Source organism: Mesoplodon mirus (genome assembly GCF_964341445.2).
Source record: "Mesoplodon mirus genome assembly, chromosome: 12".
Classification (NCBI taxonomy): domain Eukaryota; kingdom Metazoa; phylum Chordata; class Mammalia; order Artiodactyla; family Ziphiidae; genus Mesoplodon; species Mesoplodon mirus.
The window spans coordinates 39,993,357-40,011,613 of record NC_138988.1 but is presented as its reverse complement, the minus strand read 5'-3'; the positions used below and the strand labels follow the sequence as shown (position 1 = coordinate 40,011,613).

Genomic DNA, 18,257 nt, shown 5'->3' with positions numbered 1-18,257 from the left:
GTGGAAAATGTTAATATTTGGCACCATCCTGTGAAATAGGTCTGAGCCTGTCCAGAGATGGTAGGTTGCTCCATATCTCATCAAACCAGTCTCTTAGTCCTGAGAATAGATCAGTTTAATTAAAAGGTTGTGCTTCATTTTCAGAAGCAGTGATGCAGGTGGGTTCCCCAAGTTAGGCCTACAGAGTACAAGCAATCAGGTATTTAATGAGAGGCATTTCTATGGAAACAATAAAAACCAAAAAAAATTTTTTTTTTTTTAAAAAAAGGGGGCTTCCCTGGTGGCGCAGTGGTTGAGAGTCCACCTGCCGATGCAGGGGACACGGGTTCATGCCCCGGTCCAGGAGGATCCCACATGCCGTGGAGCGGCTGGGCCCGTGCGCCATGGCCGCTGAGCCTGTGCGTCCGGAGCCTGTGCTCCGCAACGGGAGAGGCCACAGCAGTGAGAGGCCCGCGTACCACAAAAAACAAAAAACAAAAAACAAAAAACAAAGGTGAGTGACTGGAGCAGATTGTAATCCCAATTTCTGACTTCTGAAGGCAGCCAGATTTCTAGGTGTTGGGCTTAAATCCTCTTCAAATGGAGTGAGGGCAGACAGTGGCAATCTAATAGATTTTCCTGGGTCACAGTTTGAATCTCTGGTGATGCTTCTGAGTGGCCCACACAGCAACAGACTTGAAGATTGCCCATACATGAGCTGTTATGGTGATTTCTCTGATATTTATATTAAGTTGTCCTATTTTAGCCTGCATAGCTTCAGGAAAAGGGCAGTTTTAGTTCTCAATGATTCCAAGTCAGGAGGATGGGAGAAAAATTAGAAACATTAGTTTGGAGAGTTGTAGCCAGATATTAGAGGAAATGAGGAGAAATCAGTATCCAGACCAGTTTATAAGTAGACAGCAAAACCTCAATGACAATGAACAGAACTAGTATTTAATATCCTCAAGTACATATTAAATTTTCGACTGAAACATAATTTTTCTGTCTAAAGTTACCCCCATTTTTATCAAAGATAACCAGCATAAGACTAATTTGCTTGCAAATTAAGTCTAGTTTCAATAAAATTGGCCTGATTATTTATGAGTTCAGCAAGAAAAAGTGACTGACCATATAGGCTCCTTTAAGTCTGCTTTGCTGGAACTTTTCATAAGGAATCCCAGATTGAACTTTTAAAATTCTACTATTCTTGAGGCTTGGTTGGGAGGGGCCAGGGTAATAGGCCACTGCTGGCAGGGACTTGGGATGGGACATTTTTAGAGTGAGAAAGTCAGTGGAGAAGAATCCAGGAGAGGGGACAAATGGAGCCAGGCCCCTGACTGGTTGAGGGCTGGGCCCAGAAGACAAGATGGTGTGGGGTTGACTGTCTGCCTAGGGTTTGGCTAGGTGTGTAAGGCTCTAGAAGGAGCTGGTACAGTCATCCACTCACCAACATTAACTGATGACTACTCTCTGCCAGACAGTGCCTAGAGGAGGAGATTGAGTGCTGAATACACTCCTTTACCCCATTCCTGAGGAGGCCAGAGTGTGGAGGCAGAGGGGACGTAAGACAGAGCCTGGTCCTCCCTCTCCTGGAGGACTCAATGCTCTTGAGCAACCCTGCCTATGACACTCCCCGTGGGCCCCAGGAGAGGCCAAGACGTTGTCAGGGAGATGGAGAAACCATTTCTTCAACTTCACAGGAGGCTTCCCTCGCCCACTGCCCAGCAATCCCGTGAGGCAACAGCAGGGGCTGAGGCAAGTCCAGCTCACACCTGGGGAGGAGATCAGGGATGGGGCAGGTCAGGAAGACACGTGGTTGGGCCATTGCAACAGGCCCAGGAGGGGCATAAAGGATGGTCCTGCATGCTGGGAGGAGGCCGACTTGGGGACCATGGAGACCCAGAGGGCCAGCCTCGCCCTGGGGCGGTGGTCACTGTGGCTACTGCTGCTGGGATTAGTGGTGCCCTCGGTCAGCGCCCAGGCCCTCAGCTACAGGGAAGCTGTGCTCCGTGCTGTGGATCAGCTCAACAAGTGGTCCTTAGAAGCTAATCTCTACCGCCTCCTGGAGCTGGACCTGCCTCCCAAGACCGTGAGTCAGGAGGGGCCTGGGAAGGGGGCTTTCTCCCGCCAGCCCTGGCCACGCTGTCACCCCCTCTGTTCAGGCTCTACCTCCTGTCAGGAAGGCACTTCTCCCTCTAGGTGGGCTCCCACCTCTTCCAGGAAACCTTCTCAGAGCTGGGTCCCCTCCTAGCATGAGAGCTTCCTGCCTTAGCATCTCTACTGTGGGAACAGGTGCCCTGGGCTCCAGGGCTTTCTGGGAGCTCCAGGGATGGGGGGGCGGTTACTCGGTCTGTGATGTGACTTCCCTGCTTTAAGTCCCATCTGTTCCTCATTGTCTCCCTACCAGGGAGGGCTCTGCTCAGCTTGGAGGTTCCAGTGACAAGGTGTTTCCCTGCAGGTGGTCCCTGACTTGCCTCAGCCCCTCCGTGGGGAAGGTGTTCTCATCAGAGCTAGTCTGAGGTCCGCTCCTGCTCTCTGTGTGCCCATGAGTCCAGGAGTGGGCTCTGTCCCCTTCTCCTGTGCACCACAGCACCAAGCCAGGGGCCAGGCACACAGGAGGGGCTGGAGAGGCTGCCGTCTAGGTGAGGGGCAGGGAGACAGATCAGAGAAGGAAGCATGAGCTTGAGCCCAGTCACCCCACTTTGATCCTTGACCAGGATGAGAACCTGGGCACCCCAAAGCCTGTGAGCTTCACGGTGAAGGAGACTGGGTGCCCCAGGACGACCCAGCAGCCCCCAGAGCAGTGTGACTTCAAGGAGAATGGGGTGAGGCTGGAGGCTTAGAGTGCTGGTGGATGCTTCCCAGGGAGCTGAATAGGGGTCTTCGGGGAAGATTTCCAGCCCCTGGGCTGAGACTGGGAGGCAATGGTCTGGGGGTTCAGGTTGAACTCGAACCTCCCCTCACAGCTGGTGAAAGAGTGTGTGGGGACAGTCACCCTGGCTCAGATCAGGGACAACTTCGATATCACTTGCACTGTGGTGAGTGGCCCATTCTGTGTTGTGGAGCTAATAACAGGGTGGGTTGTGGAACATCCTTTGGACCAAATACCCACTGCCCCTTCCAGGGCAGAGAAAGGCCCTCCTACCTGGCCCCTCCCTCACCCAAGCCCCAGGTCTCCAGGACTGGCTCTGCCATCCCTTAGAGCAGTGGTTCTCTAAGTGGGGTCCCACCCGGGAACTTGACAGAAAGGCAGATTCCCAGGCCCCACTTAGACCTCCTGAATCAGACTCTGGGCTGGGTCCCAGCCATTTGTATTTTCACCAGGCCTCCAGGGGATTCTTACTGCTGAATTCTGAGAGGCACTGACTAGAGTAATGTGCCTTTAGCCCCTACTCCCGTCCAGCTTTGATGGGATGGGCTTGTGACCCTGGGAAACCCCTTGCCATCTGTGGACCCCAGTTTCCTCATCTGTCTGTGGGTGTAGGGTTTCAACCACATGCTCCAAAGGTCACAGCCAGAAAGTGAACTGGGGCCCAAAGTCTCCTGAAGTCACCCAGTTAGTGGGGATGTCCACGTGGGGAGGATTCTGGTCTTACCCTGGGCCCATTTTCCATAGTAACTTGTTTCTTCCTGTTGCATAGCCCCAGAGTGTTGGGGGACTGCGAAGCCTGGGTAGGAAGATACTAAGAGGTTGGAAGAAGTATGGCCCAATTATCGTCCCAATAATCAGATTAATTGGGTGAATTGTCAGCCCAGGGAAAAGTCCAAAGAGTCTGCCTGCCCTGGTTCAGACTTCTGGACCCTGAGAAATAAATTCTTGTGAAAGCAACTTACTCCAGGCCTCAATTTCATTTGTCTCCCCTCCTCCCACTTACCAGGACTGAGTCCTTAACTCTGGGTAGCCTCTTTTGTGTGTGTGTGTGTGTGTGTGTGTGTGTGTGTGTGTGTGTGTGAGAGAGAGAGAGAGAGAGAGAGAGAGAGAGAGAAAGAGAGAGAGAGAGAGAGATCACTCCTGAAAACACAGTCATGGGGGAGGCCCCTGTTCCTTCCAGGAGGGCATGGGGAGGGGCTGCAGGGGCAAGAGGTCCAGCACAGCGTCTCCATTCTCGGGTCCCTCCCGTGCCCTTCACACGCCTCTGCCCTCCTCCTCCAACACCCAGTAGGGACTTAAGGAGACCTGCTCTGTGTGCAGTGCTGGTGGGGATGCTGTCCCTGCTCACATGGAGGTGACAGTCCGGAGGGGTCAGGCATTTGATAAACACTCACAGAGACGCAGTTCAGTCTCAGGGCTAAGCCTACAGGTACAATGCCCATAGCGTTTCACTTGCCCTTGACAATCTTAACTCTGGAAAGCCCACCCTCCTTGCTTTTCCTTTGACATTGAACACATCACTGTTTCTTCAGCTGGGTCCCAGATTTCAGTTGTGAGCTTGTGTTCATTTTTATTTTTATTTTTGTCTGCACTGGGTCATCGTTGCAGTGCTCAGGCTCTTTGTCGTGGGCTTCTCTCTAGTTGTGGCACACGGGTTTAGTTGCCCCACGGCAGGTGGGCTCTTAGTTCTTCAACCAGATTTCGAAGCCACGTGCCCTGCATTGGAAGGTGGCTTCTTAACCACTGGACCACCTGGGAAGTTCCTGTGAACTTGTGTTTGGGGATCAAAGGTATATAAATGTTTTGTACCATTAAAAAGAAGCATCCTGCTCATTGGGGTGAAGAGCTCTGCATGAGTGTGAGAGATACACAGAGTGACACACAGGTCACATATCTGTTTGCCTGGGTATTTCAGACACTGTCCATGTCTTGCCCACTCCCCATTCTCTAGCTGACCTGTGCTCTGGGGCAGACTGGAAACATTGGGGAGTTTGAACCCAGGGAGCAGCCTCAACCAACCATTGGGGGGACTTGGTGGAAAAATACCTCCTCTTCCTCACTCCTTGGGGGGCCCACTCCCAGACATGTCACACGTCCCCCTGAGGTCCCCAGCTGGCTTGAGCCCCTGTCGCCCACTTCTGTGACCTGTTCATTGACACGTCCTCTTCTGACTCAGGTCCTGCCCTGTCTCTCTCCTCTACACTCGTGCTGACACTTTCTGGAATCACCTCCCAAACAAACTACTTCCACTAAATGCTTGTCTTAGGTCTGCTTGTGGGCCAACCTGTACCAAGACACAGATTCCCCTCTCTGAGAGGGACAGAGGACAGGATCTCACAGAGCCTTTACTTTGTTACCTGTCAGGCTTGTCTCCTCTTGGTGAGCAGGTGGGGCTGATCTCAGGCAGGTTAGAGGAACCTCATGCTTCTCACTCTACATCAACCCAAGCTGAGGAAGGAATCCCTGTAGAGGAAACCCAGGGGGCTGTGTTGTGTCTGTGCCAGAGGATACAGGCTTGCCAGAGCCAGTTGTTAAATGGTCAGGATTTTTCTGAGCTGGTTGTTAAACTCTTGGTAGCTTGAAATTGGCCTTGGTGGAAGTATTTCCACCATGGAAATCAGCAAATGTTACCCATCAGTTTTGTCATAGCTGGTACATCACTGCCCAACCTGAGAGATGGATCACTTATCAGGATGATATGGGCCTGTGCTGATCACATCTGTTTCCAATTTCCTCCCGTGACTGCCCATCCTGCTTCTATGACAATCCACCTATAGCCTCAGCCCTGTCTTGTCCTTTCATATTTTACATGGATGTTGGCCATATGTCCCTTGTCTGGGACCAGGCCCTCAACATGCATACGTGACCACTGATAGCAGAAAGGAGATGATGCAAACATTTTTTCCATTGCAACCTTTGAGAAGGAGACATAACAGGCAGGGAGGCATGGAGGCCTTGTCAGTGCCTTCTACAGTGATTGACTGGTGAGAGAGTCTGCCGTTTGACCATTAGATCTCTTACCCCTGAGAAAACAGTCAACAGACTTTCATGAATGGCATAGAGCATCAGCATGCCTCGCTTGTCAGTCCTCCCTGAGAGTAAAACTCTGGATGGTGAGTTCCATTTGCATGTGATGGCTACAGTGTGATGGGTGTGCAATGGAGGGGATCTGAGCCCAGCAAGGGGGAAAGAGGGTGCTCTGGGGAGAAAACTGCTTAGGAAAAGCAGAGGGACTGGCATGGTACAGTGAGAAGTGACACTCAGTTCAGTGCTCAAGGGAGACATGCAAGGGGGTGGGTCAGGGTGGGACTGGAGACATGGACAGACCCAGGTCCGGAAGAGCAATAACGAGCCAGATGATTTTAGAGGGGGAGAGCAGATCCTTGTCCACATTAGCCAACACCCTGGCTTCAGTGTGTGTGTGTGTGTGTGTGTGTGTGTGTGTGTGTGTATGTGTATTCACGAGGGGTGAATCATCAGGGAGCCCAGCAAGGACGTGTCACCCCAGGGCAATGGCCAAGGGGAGAGGAGGGAAGGGAGAATAGAAGGAGGGTTGTCCCAGAAGCTGAGAGAATGTGGGGCTGACTGGGATGGAGTCAATGAAGAGGGGATGAGGAAGGTTGACCCCCTGACAGGTTGAACAATGTGAGGGGTGGGTTCTGAGAATGTGATCATGGGCTGGTCAGAGTCCTGGTGTAGATATGAGATGAGTGTGGGGGGAGGTGACAGTTCAGTTTTGACCACATTGGTTCTGATATCCCAGGGGCATGAAATGCCAGTTTCCCTGGGTGGGGCACTGGGCAGCAGGTGCTGTGAGTGCCCTGCCCAGATCCCCCTCACTGGGTGGCTGCCCCCTGTCCCCCAGCTGTTTGAAATGTGCAATACAGATGCAATGGCTCACAGGTGCCCCCTTCACAGCTGCCTTCATAGCCTCCCAGGAGATGCCTGGGGGGTTGTGTCCCCTCTGCCCTCAGCCTGTGGATGGGGACTGACTATGAGGGGACATCAAAGCCCAGCCCCTGCCTCAGTCAGTCCTAAAGCAGGGGCTCCAGGCTTTTGTGGGTGAGGCTGAAGCTCGTCTCAGGGTAGAGCACGTCCCTGCTCAGCTCCTTCCTCTGCCCTCTCCTGCTCCCCTCCGCCTCCCTCCTCCTGACAACACCCCTCAATAAATCAGGTGCCTCTCACTTCCCAGCTGAGGCCCTGCTTCTAGGGAACGTGGCCTGTGATGGTGGTGGAGCTGTGCAGAGTTCATCCACTCGTCCCCGGTGGGTCAGGTGCGGGGCCTGATGTGGAGAGAAGAGAGAAGAGCCCGAGGCGTCCAGGGTGGTGGTGCAGGAGGGGAGTGGGGTGGGCGTGGTGCTGTAAGCCAAGGGGCATCGAGGATTTTTACAAAGTGGTCAGGGTAGGACAGGAACCCACGAGGCCCAGGGAGATGACTCTTAATATTTTCCTATTGTTTGTGCAGATGTGAAGGCCACTAACTTCAGTGGGGGGCAGCACAGAAGCCAAACACAGCGAGTGGAGGAGAGCAAGAGGTAAGGAAGAGGGAGGGAATGAGTGAGGACAAGGAGGGGCTTCTCCATCCCCCAGACCCCTGCTGTGCCAAGGAGGGAATCTGGGCTGTAATCAGGCAAGGGCCTTGTGGACCCTGCCCTTGAGCCCCACCAGTGAGGTCTCAGGAGTTAGTCTGGGGGCTCCCGAGACGGGACAGGGCACTCCAGGTCAGTCTCAGTGGGGCAGAGGGAGAGAATTCTGAGGGGTCTAGATATCTGAATGTAATTGCTCTCCTGCCTGTGTGGCTCTGAGCAGGAGAATTGATCTTTCTGGGCCTCTGTCTCTCTATCTGTAATTGGGAACAACATTATCTCCTTTAAGGGGTTGGTCTGTCATTTAGGTAGAGAAGGAAATTCAAGGACCTCATAGGGGCCGAATGTGAATCTCAGAGGGTGAGAGAGTCAAGGAGACCAAAGTTAGAGTGTGTTAGTCTCAGGGCACAGTGCCGGCTCGTCTGTCAGTGCAGGGACCCAGAGAGACACTTGGAATCCCCATCAGAGCAGGAGGAGATGAATTAAGTGCAGACTGTGCACACAGCGGACTTCCCTGAGGGCACCAACCTGGCCCCTCTGCACTAGCCTTTCCCATGTGGCCATTAGAAGGTAGCAGCTGGCACAGTAGGACGGGGTACCCTCCAGACCGCCTGTGCTCTGACTCAGCAATGCCCCTGCCAGTCAGAGCCCAGAAGTCTCGTCCCTCGGCCCCCATGGTCTCTCTAGCCTCAGCCCGAGGGTGAGGGCTGCCCTGGTTCCTGGGGTCCTACTTGCAGCCCCCTGTTCTCCTGTGTGTCACTCTGCCTCTGTGTCACCCCAGCCAGAGCAGGGTAGGACGCTGGCAGGGGAGACAGAGGGCTACATTGTCACTTTCATGGGCCCTAGGCACTTTCACCTTCGTGGACCCATCCATCCACAGAAAAGTATTAAAAATTACATTTTATAACTGCATTCATGTAAAGATGGATATAATCAAGGCTGCATTTTATATTATATATATATATTTTCCTGAATATTCATACATAAAATGGGTACTTTAATATATCCTTTGAGGAAATGAAAAACAACATTTGTTAGCTAATAAAAGCTTCAAAAAGAGTTGGTAAAATATTTGAAAAGACTACAAAAACTACTGTTTCACAAAATACTCAAACAGTTTTAATCATGTAAAATAAAATACAATAAAAAACATATTGGGGGATTATATTCAGCTACAAGCAACAGGAAACACCCACAGCCATCTTGACAGAAGGAGGTGCTTATTGTCACATGGAAACAATGGATCACCGATGCCACTGAACAGTGCAGCAGAGAAACAAACTCCCATGTCATTCTTTTTTTTTTTTTCATGTCATTCTTATTATCGGCACCGTTGTGAATGTCGTGGTGAGTCAGGAGCACATACTTACTAGTATTATTAACAACATAAAGTGTTTCCTACACATATTAGACACTATAAAGATATAATCCAGAGAGGAGTAGAATCAGAGAATATTTCCAACCGTAAAATACTGAAATAACTTTCAAAGTGGACACAAGAGGCCTTACAGAAAAAATTCAAACTCTGATGGATCTTTGATGTGTAAACTGTGAAGATATCAGTGGAGACTACATGTCTATAAAAATGGAAATCTAACATTTGTTAGTGGTGTTGAGGACACTCTTGACTACAAGGACACAGAATCTGGAAAATAAGCTGGGAGATGGTGTCCTTGAAGCTCCTATGTATCTGCCTCTTTCCCAGTGTGCGGGCTCCATGATCTGAAGAATGTCTTCTCTGCATCTGCTTTAAAATCGCACACAGGTGAGCTGTTGGTGAATGCTAACATGGAACCACAGAGGGGATAGATTCTGGAAAGTCTAGGTCCTAATATGACTCACAGGCAAGATATCTCCAACTCCAGATTTTTTGTATTATCACAAGTCTCACAGTCTATTCAACAAATACCAGTCAGAAGGAAACACAAAAAGCAAATAGGAAAAATCATAATTTACATAACAGTATACTCTTTGACATCCTAGTCATACATGAAATTTATTCCAAGTGTTTAATAGAATGGAAAATGGGAAAAGGCTCCTATACGTACCACCACCAAAGAGGATCTTTCTTAGTAAAAAGGGTACAATATATACAATAGATTATATATCCAGGAACTGCCACACAAAACTACTAGGAAAATCCCAACAAATACCAAACTGCCATTTTTCAATGGCCCATTAACAGAGAATGAATAGAACATTAAAAAAATTTAAGCCTCACTGCATACTAGAAATACACTTAAATTCATCCATGGATCCAACAGGCTTCAAAAGTAAATAGAACAAAATAACTATCTGATTAAAGGAAAAATCACTACCTTTAAATGTTATGTACTATTGTTGAAAGACAATTTACAGAATTAATTCACATTAATATTCATTTGTGAAATTAGTAGAAATCCACCATTGAAGGATACCCTTGAAGAAAGATCCTGAGTAAACACAGCATATTTATAAACTTTTTTTTTTGGTTGGTTGCATTGGGTCTTCGCTGCTGTGCATGGGCTTTCTCTAGTTGCCACGAGCCGGGGCTACTTTTCGTGCGGTGCATGGGCTTCTCATTTTGGCAGTTTCCCTTGTTGCGGTGCACGGGCTCTAGGCACATGATCTTCAGTAGTTGTGGCACACTGGCTCAGTAGTCGTGGCTTGTGGGCTCTAGAGCACAGGCTCAGTAGTTGTGGCACACAGGCTTAGTTGCTCTGAGGCATGTGGGATCTTCTAGGACCAGGGCTCAAACCTGTGTACCCTGTAGTATTGGCAGGCAGATTCTTAACCACTGCACCACCACGAAGTCCTATAAACTTTTTTTTTTTTTTTTTTTTTTGCTGTACGCGGGCCTCTCACTGGTTGTGGCCTCTCCCGTTGCGGAGCACAGGCTCAGCGGCCATGGCTCACGGGCCCAGCCGCTCCGCGGCATATGGGATCCTCCCAGACCGGGGCACGAACCCGTATCCCCTGCATCGGCAGGCGGACTCTCAACCACTGCGCCACCAGGGAGGCCCCTATAAACTTTTAAAACAACTCTTTCTGGGCTTCACTGGCAGTCCAGTGGTTAAGACTCCGCGCTTCCACTGCACGGGGCACGGGTTTGATCCCTGGTTGGGGAACTAAGATCCCCTGCATGCTGCACAGCCGGCAAAAAAAAAATAATAATAAATAAAAGTAAAAACAGCTCTTTTGGGCTTCCCTGGTGGCGCAGTGGTTGAGAGTCCGCCTGCTGATGCAGAGGACTCGGGTTCGTGCACCGGTCCGGGAAGATCCCACATGCCGCGGAATGGCTAGGCCCATGAGCCATGGCCACTGAGCCTGCGCGTCCGGAGCCTGTGCTCCACAACGGGAGAGGCCACATCAGTGAGACGCCCGCGTACTGCAAAACAACAACAACAACAAAACGCAACTCTTTCATATTGAAGGTTTTCTGGAACATTAGGCATAGATTACTTTCCATCAAGTTATCTCATGTTACTTACATTTATCTTCTCCATGGGAGTTTTTACATGCAATGATATTGGTCAATTGAAGTGTTTCCCAGGCTGTTCACAAACAAGGTTTTATCTAATAAATCCTTTTATGGTTTCATAAACTACTAAGATCAGAAGAGTCATTCCCACATTCATCACATTTTATATGATTTCTGTCCAGTGTGCAGTCTCAGGTCTTTGAAGGACTGAGAGACAAATGAAGGATTTCCCACATTCCTGTCATTGATAGGGTTTCTGTCCAGTGTGAATTCTTTCATGCACTTGAACATATGTGGAAGTGAAGGTTTTCCCTTCATTTTTACATTCATAGGGTTTTCCTTAAGTATGGGTCCTTTAATGTATTTTCAAAACCACTGGATATCTATAACTTTTACCACATTGTTCACATTGATATTGTTTCTCTCCAGTGTGAATCCTCTCATGTATTTTAAGAGAACTGGGATTAATGAATACTCTCTCACATTCTTTATATTTATAAGGTCCATCTCCAGTGTGTGTTATCATGTGTTTCTGAAGGGTTATTTTCCATGTGAAGGCTTTCCCACATTCCTTACATTCATAGTTTTTCTCTGATGTGGATTCTTTCATGACTTCAAAGAGATCGGGCAGTATTCAATACTTTAGAACATATTTTATGCACATACGGTGTCTCTCTTGTGTGATGTCTTCTGTGTAGCTGTAAGAAACTGAAATGATTGAAGGCTTTACCACACTGCTTACATTCACAGAGTTTCTCTCCTCTGTGAATTCTTTCATGTACTTGAATAGTTTCAGGACTTTTAAAGGCTTTTCCACATTGTTTACATTGATAGCGTTTCTCTCCATTGTGACTGCTTTTATACATTCGAAGACAACTGGGATAAATGAATGCTTTCTCACATTTCTGACATTTATAAGGTAAATCTCCAGTGCGTGTTACCATGTGTTTTCGAAAAGTTGTTTCCCACGTGAAGGCTTTCCCACATTCCTTACACTCATAGGGTTTCTCTCCTGTGTGAGTTCTTTTGTGTAGTTGGAAGGATTTTTGATATTGAAAGACTTTTCCACATTGTTCACATTCATAGGGTTTCTCCCCAGTGTGACTTCTTTCATGTGTTCTAAGAGAACTAGGAGAAATGAACGCTTTCCCACATTCTTTACATTTATATACCTTCTCCCGGTACTTTTGATACTCTCTTGGTTTGTCTTCAATGTGACATTTCATGTGTCTATTAAAGGATGAATGATGCATTCTCATGGTTTTAAACCAGGAGTTTTCTTCTTCAGATTGAGAGTTGGAATAAGGGTGAAGTTTTCTCCATAGGAACTACTGTCTTTACTTTGAGAGAGTCTCTCTACCATAGGACTTCTTAATTTTCTCCCCTGGTTTTTGTACTGATCTTCAATGTCATGATCTTCCTGTTTTCTTTCTACTGAGACCAGGTTCCGGAAGTTTTCCCGCATCGCATCTCTGTAGAGCTTCCTCTGTGAGGAATCCAGTAAAACCCACTCCTCCAGGGTGAAGTTCACAGCCACATCCTCAAAGGCCAATGAGTCCATTTTGAGGTTTCCTGGGTCTGTCTGAGTCCCTCCTAACGACTCCAAGGACCAGTGCAGAACACAGAGCAACAGAAGGTACATGAGAGTTAACAGGCCAGTGAACCAGACAAGACATGCGACCTCCTGCGCTCTGTATTATATATTCATTATATATTCGTTCTTCTCATTGTAAAAAAAATTATTTAAAAATATTTTGTGGGCCCCAAAAGTATCATGGTCCCTAGGCAGTGTGCCACTGTGCCTAATGGATAAGTCGGTCCTGGGGAAGTGGTTTTCCTGGTAGCAGGGCAGCCACCCTGGCAGGGAAATAAATGCTGCTTCTGTCTGGGGACTGTGGGCACTTGCTGGAGCTGCTCTGAAATCGCCCCCGCTGGCCATCTGTGGGTACTGCAGGGTAAGCGGGAGGCCTCATGGTGACTTTGAAGGCAGTGTCTGGGGTTTTCCCTGCCCTGGTGTCTTGTCAGGCAGAGGACTAGGAGCTGGGGTTCCCCTGGGGTACTTCATCCTCTCCCTCCTGTTTCGACTGGATTTCATCTCTATTGAATGAGATTTTGTTAAGACTAAAATCACACCTCTCCAGAACACTGGTGCCATAAATTTTTGTCAGTAGAACTGAGAACTAGCTATTACATAGAATTGTTTTGTGCTAGGACAAAGGAATTGTCCTAGCTGAGAGCTAGCTTTTACATAGAATTGTTTTGTGTTAGACAAGGAAATGGAGACACAGAGAAGTTATTTAAAGCTGAGGTGATAGAGCTGGCTGTTTACCCTTAAATAACTCCATTTGTATTTCTTGAGACCAAGGGTAGCCTCTTATATAACTACAGAGCAATTATCAACTATGTACATTTACATGGATACAACATTTTTTCCTACATGCTGGCCCAGTTCCATTGTGTCAGTTGATAAAATAATGTGCTTTAGTTTACAGCATTTTGTCACCTACGGTATAGGATTCAGCCTAGGGTCAGGTGTATCAGGAATTTGTGACTTTCTATTAGCCTCCTTTAATCTGGAACATTTCCACAGCCTTCTGAATTTTTTTTTTCTAAAAAAGTTTGTGTGTGTGTTTGTGTGTATGTGGAAAGAGGCTGTTGCTTGTTAAGGTGTCAAGGTGTGTGTCATGTGTGAGGTGTTTTGAAGTGTATTTGTGAGGGTGTTGGTGCGGGCACAGGTGTGTTTGCTTGTGTATGTGTAATATATATGGTATATGTGGGGTGTTTGTGGCTATGTATTTGAGTGTAATTTTTGTGATGTGAGGTTGTATAGGAGAAGTGTGGGTGTGAGTTTGTTGGTGTGTGTGTAGGTGTCCGGGTGTCTGAAATGTGTTTGGGGGATGTGTCTGGGTGTGTGTGGGTATGTGTGAAGTTTATGAGGGTGGACTGAGTTTGCATGTGTGCGGATGTGTGTGTAAGAGGAGTGTATAAAGTGTGTGTGTGTGTGTGTGTAGTTCAGGGGTGCGTATGTGTATATATGGCTGTGCAGGGGTGGTGTAAGTGTGGGTGTACAGGCTTATATGTGATTATAAGGGTGTATGTATCAGTGTGGTTCTATGGGCATTTGTGGCAGTGTGTTTGTGTGTAATTTATGTAAATGAAAATTTTATGCATTCACTTTAATCTCCAAAAGTTATATTTATACTCATTAAAATATACTTTAAGCAGCATAAACAGAAATAGTGTTTTATTGGCTCATTATTCCCAAGGGAAGGGGGCAGCTATGGGGGAAGAATTTGATTGAAAGTAGAAGCAAGTTACAAATAGAATATAATGCTTATCTTATTACTCAATGTTGTATCCTTTTTTTTTTTTTTTTTTTTTGGCTGCACCAAGCAGCTTGCTGGATCTTAGTTCCCAAAAAGGGATTTAACCCATGCTCCCTGCAGTGGAAACGTGGAGTCCTAACCACTGGACCATTAGGGAATTCCCTCAATGTTGTGTCTTTAAAATTAAAAAGGACATTTTATTTGTCAATAATTTTGAACTTATGGAAAATATCAAAAATAGTACTTAAAACTTTCATATTCTCTATTCCCAGGGTCACCTACATTTTGCCTAAATTGTTTGTTTCTCTCTTTCTCTTTCCCTCCCTCTCTCTTCCTCCCTCTCTGTCTCTGTCTCTGTCTCTCTCAGTGGTTCCTATGTCCCCAGGGTTTGGGTTTTATTCAGCGGTGGTCAGATCACCAGATCGGGAGCCCATCGCCCGGTGCAGAGCGAGTTTGTTGCTCGGAGTTCCCGGGGGGTAGGAGCGGGTCGTGCTGGCCCACAGGAGAGGACAGTGACAGGCAGAGAGCCAGGGCGGGGCACTGCGGGGAAGCCCGTGTGATGTTCTCCAGGGAAGGAATGGACAAGGCTTGAGGGTGAGGCTGACCAGGTTTAGGATCGGCTAGCTTGAGTAATTTCAGTGAGCTGGGGCTGGGGTGTAGGGGCTGCCCAAGTTGTTGATGCCTGACCCTGGGGCGATTAGGACAGTGGCTTAGAGTCTCAGCAGCAGAGAGGGTGGGGTGGGGTGCTGGTCAGTTTGCATGTGAAAGGCGAGCTGAGGGAGAGAGTCTGCTGTCTCTAGGCATCTGCTAACCCTGGGAGGGGATGTGAAAACATCAGAAACAGAAAGTAGAAAACCTGGTTAACACAGGGCTACTTACATAATGTAATCACTGACACATCTGGATTATAGCCTCATATCTCAAAGCTCTTTTATACATTCAATTGGTACCTTATTTTTCCCCCTTTTTCTGCCTTCTTTTGATTTTAAAAAATTATTTATTTATTTATTTTTAAGATTCTGGCTTGTGGGATTTTAGTTCCCTGACCAGGGATCAAACCTGGGGCCCTAACCACCGGACTGCCAGGGAATTCCCCTTCTGAATTGTTTTTATGATTCTTTTTTTTTATTATAACAGATTTTAAAATATTTATTTATTTATTTATGGCTGTGTTGGGTCTTCGTTTCTGTGCGAGGGCTTTCTCTAGTTGTGGCAAGCGGGGGCCGCTCTTCATCGCAGTTCACAGGCCTCTCACTATCGCGGCCTCTCTTTTTGCGGAACACAGGCTCCAGACGCGCAGACTCAGTAACTGTGGCTCACGGGCCCAGTTGCTCTGCGGCATGTGGGATCTTCCCAGACCAGGGCTCGAACCCATGTCTCCCGCATTGGCAGGCAGATTCTCAACCACTGCACCACCAGGGAAGCCCAATGATTCTTCTTTATGTCTGCTTTTGGCCTACTATTTATACTTCTGTTTAAATATTTTTATGTGATTGGCCTAAAGTTTACAGAATACATCTGTAATTAATTGCATCTGTATTCAATAATATATCACTTCAACATGGAGTAGAAGGAGCTTCCCACAATGCACTGACAACAGTGTCCAGTGTTTTCACATGTAGGTGATGTTTTGTTGGTTGGGAAGCCAAAGGTTTCCATCTGATGCCTCTGCCTTGTGTGTTATCAACAGTGCAGGAGTGACTGAAAAATAACAACACTCAGAGGCTAGTTTCAAGTTTCAAGTTTCTTGACACCATGAGGGTGAATCCATAAAACTGAATCCCTCCAGCATCAAAGTGAAATTGCTGCCTTTTACAAAGTAACGAACTTGATGCTCCTGGTACTAGGACTACCCCTGTGCCAAACTTGAAATGCCTATTAAAACCTGGCCCTTTGTGGTCTTGTAGTAGAAAAAGCCACACTCCACGGAGCTCTGACCCTATGCACTCCTAATGAGATTTTGACCACTTCTCTCCAGACAAGGGTGGTGCTTCAGGCTGTCTTTTTTAGGTTACAAACGTGCCGCTTCAGGACTTCCCTGGTGGTCCAGTGGTTAAGACTCTGCTCTTCCAAAGCAGCGGGCACGGGTTTGATCCCTGGTCAGGGAAGTTCCGCATGCCATTCGGTGTGGGGAAAAAAAAGTGACTTAATCCAACTATAATGCAGTTAATAAAGATATATATTTTTTAAAAAGGTGCCGTTTCAGCCAACACTGGCCTTACCATGTCCTTTAAATTCATCTATGTTGTTTCATTTGGTGGACATTGCACACAGTCAGGTAGATGATCTTGCTGAATGGCTGTGGAGATAGAGGTTTTAGGATGACCACTACCTCTGACTGTGAGGGGCGCTGCCACCAGGGAAAAGCCACACTTAGGATGGTGACATTGGGACAAGCGCACGGTGGGAGTCCTCCAGGCTCCCCTGCGCAGCCACATGGTGGCAGCAAAGCAGTTTAGAAGAGAGGGGTGGACGGGCCAGGAGATCACTACACGCCAGCTAAAGAGCTGTGGACGCACAGTGCTTAAAGAAAGCAACCAGCAGGCTGTACAGACTGCCTCCCGCTCAGGCCAATTTGTCCTAAAGAGCCTTTCCAATGACAATGTGGGGGACAGAGAACTATGCAGCCTGGAATGGGACACTACTGCCCATTCAGGAGGCGTCACTAGCTTGTTATTGGGCATTAGCGGATGTTAAGAGCCTAACAGAGAAACACCCCTATCATGGGAAGGGTGAAAAATGAAAACACCAACAAAATGACTATTTCCCAGAGAAGAGGTAAACGGGGTATTTGGAGTGAAACATCTAGAGGGAAACGTGGCAGGTCATGTTCCAGATGTGGCTCTCTCAGATGTGGGGTCTGTGTCAGAGCTTCCTGGGGACTTTGGTCCAACCAGGTTCCTAAAGATGCCTGATCCTTCAAGGCTGAATAAGCTAAGTTAAAGGCAAATGTGTGGGCTGTGCCACTGCAGCTGCTCAGCCTCAGAGACATCTGTTTACACCTGTGCATGAACAAGGGCCTGCTGTTCAGAGTCTCTGACCCTCACCTCCAATTTCAGATGGGAGGAATTTCTCCATGGGGGAGAGGAGGGCCTTCTGTGCAACTGTAAGAAATCTTCCATTTTACAGACAAAGAGAAGGAGGGGCAGCTGGTGAAAGTCTGGTTTAAGTTGACATAGGTGGTCAGCAGGTTGGATAGAGGCCGGGACCGGGGGACCAGAAGCCAGGGCACTCAGCCCTGGCCCTGCTCCTTCTCTTAACCACTCTGCTCTGTTTGCCTGGAAGTCCTGGGCTCTGGGGCCGGGATGAGGATGTGTCTAAACACAGGTGAGGCTGTGCTTTGTCCAGTTGGGGGTTTTAAGTGCAGAGCATGATGGGAAAGGATGGCTGGCTCAACCAGACCGGGCGGGGAAATAGAGGGGAGCTGGGAAAGGTGGGAGCTCCAGGTTGGGGATGAGGTGGTGACAACACTCTTGCAGCAGCCTCTGTAGGAGCCTCTGCTCCCATCTCTTGGCTGGTGTGTCCTCTGTTGGGTTAGGAGGGGGCGTGGGGAGAGTGCCCAGGGCCCAGCCTGACCATCTCAGGGCACAGCTACTGTGGCCTCAGAGATCCTCCCTCTCTTGATGCTGCTCCTTTATCCACCCGCCCCCCCGCCCCCCGCTTCCCTCTCCCCCTGCTTCTCTCTCTCTCTCTCTCTCTAAGCAAGAGCCTGGAGAGAGAACTGCAGGAAAATGGAGCCACGTGGGTTTCTCTGAGGTCATTGTAGCTGGGTTTACTCTCCCTTGCTGCTGAGAGTTCCACCAGAGCAGAGTATTTTGCAAGGAAGTCACAGCTGGTGAGAGGCAAACCGAGAATTCAAACACACGTCGGCCTGACTCCAGAGCTGTGCCAGGCTTCTCCAAGTGAGCATGTCTGGAGGTAGCCCTGGGGACGTCCCTGGGTAGCCCTGGGGATGGCTTTCTGGCCTCTTGATACTAACAGCTGCTCTTTATGGAGCATCAGTTATAGGCCAGTTGCTCCCAAGGTCTTTCCCA

At 48.3% G+C, this 18,257-nt stretch overlaps 1 protein-coding gene across 1 annotated transcript; it reads left to right on the top strand.

Moving 5' to 3' along the window:
- Window positions 1-1,870: 1,870 nt before the first annotated feature.
- On the top strand, window positions 1,871-3,181 carry LOC309813108 (antibacterial peptide PMAP-23-like; the record flags this gene model as incomplete). The annotated part of the gene is made up of 4 exons (XM_082637702.1): window positions 1,871-2,068; window positions 2,697-2,804; window positions 2,946-3,017; window positions 3,104-3,181. 4 exons carry the CDS (start codon window positions 1,871-1,873, stop codon window positions 3,179-3,181), a joined length of 456 nt encoding a protein of 151 aa, XP_082493828.1.
- Window positions 3,182-18,257: the final 15,076 nt, after the last annotated feature.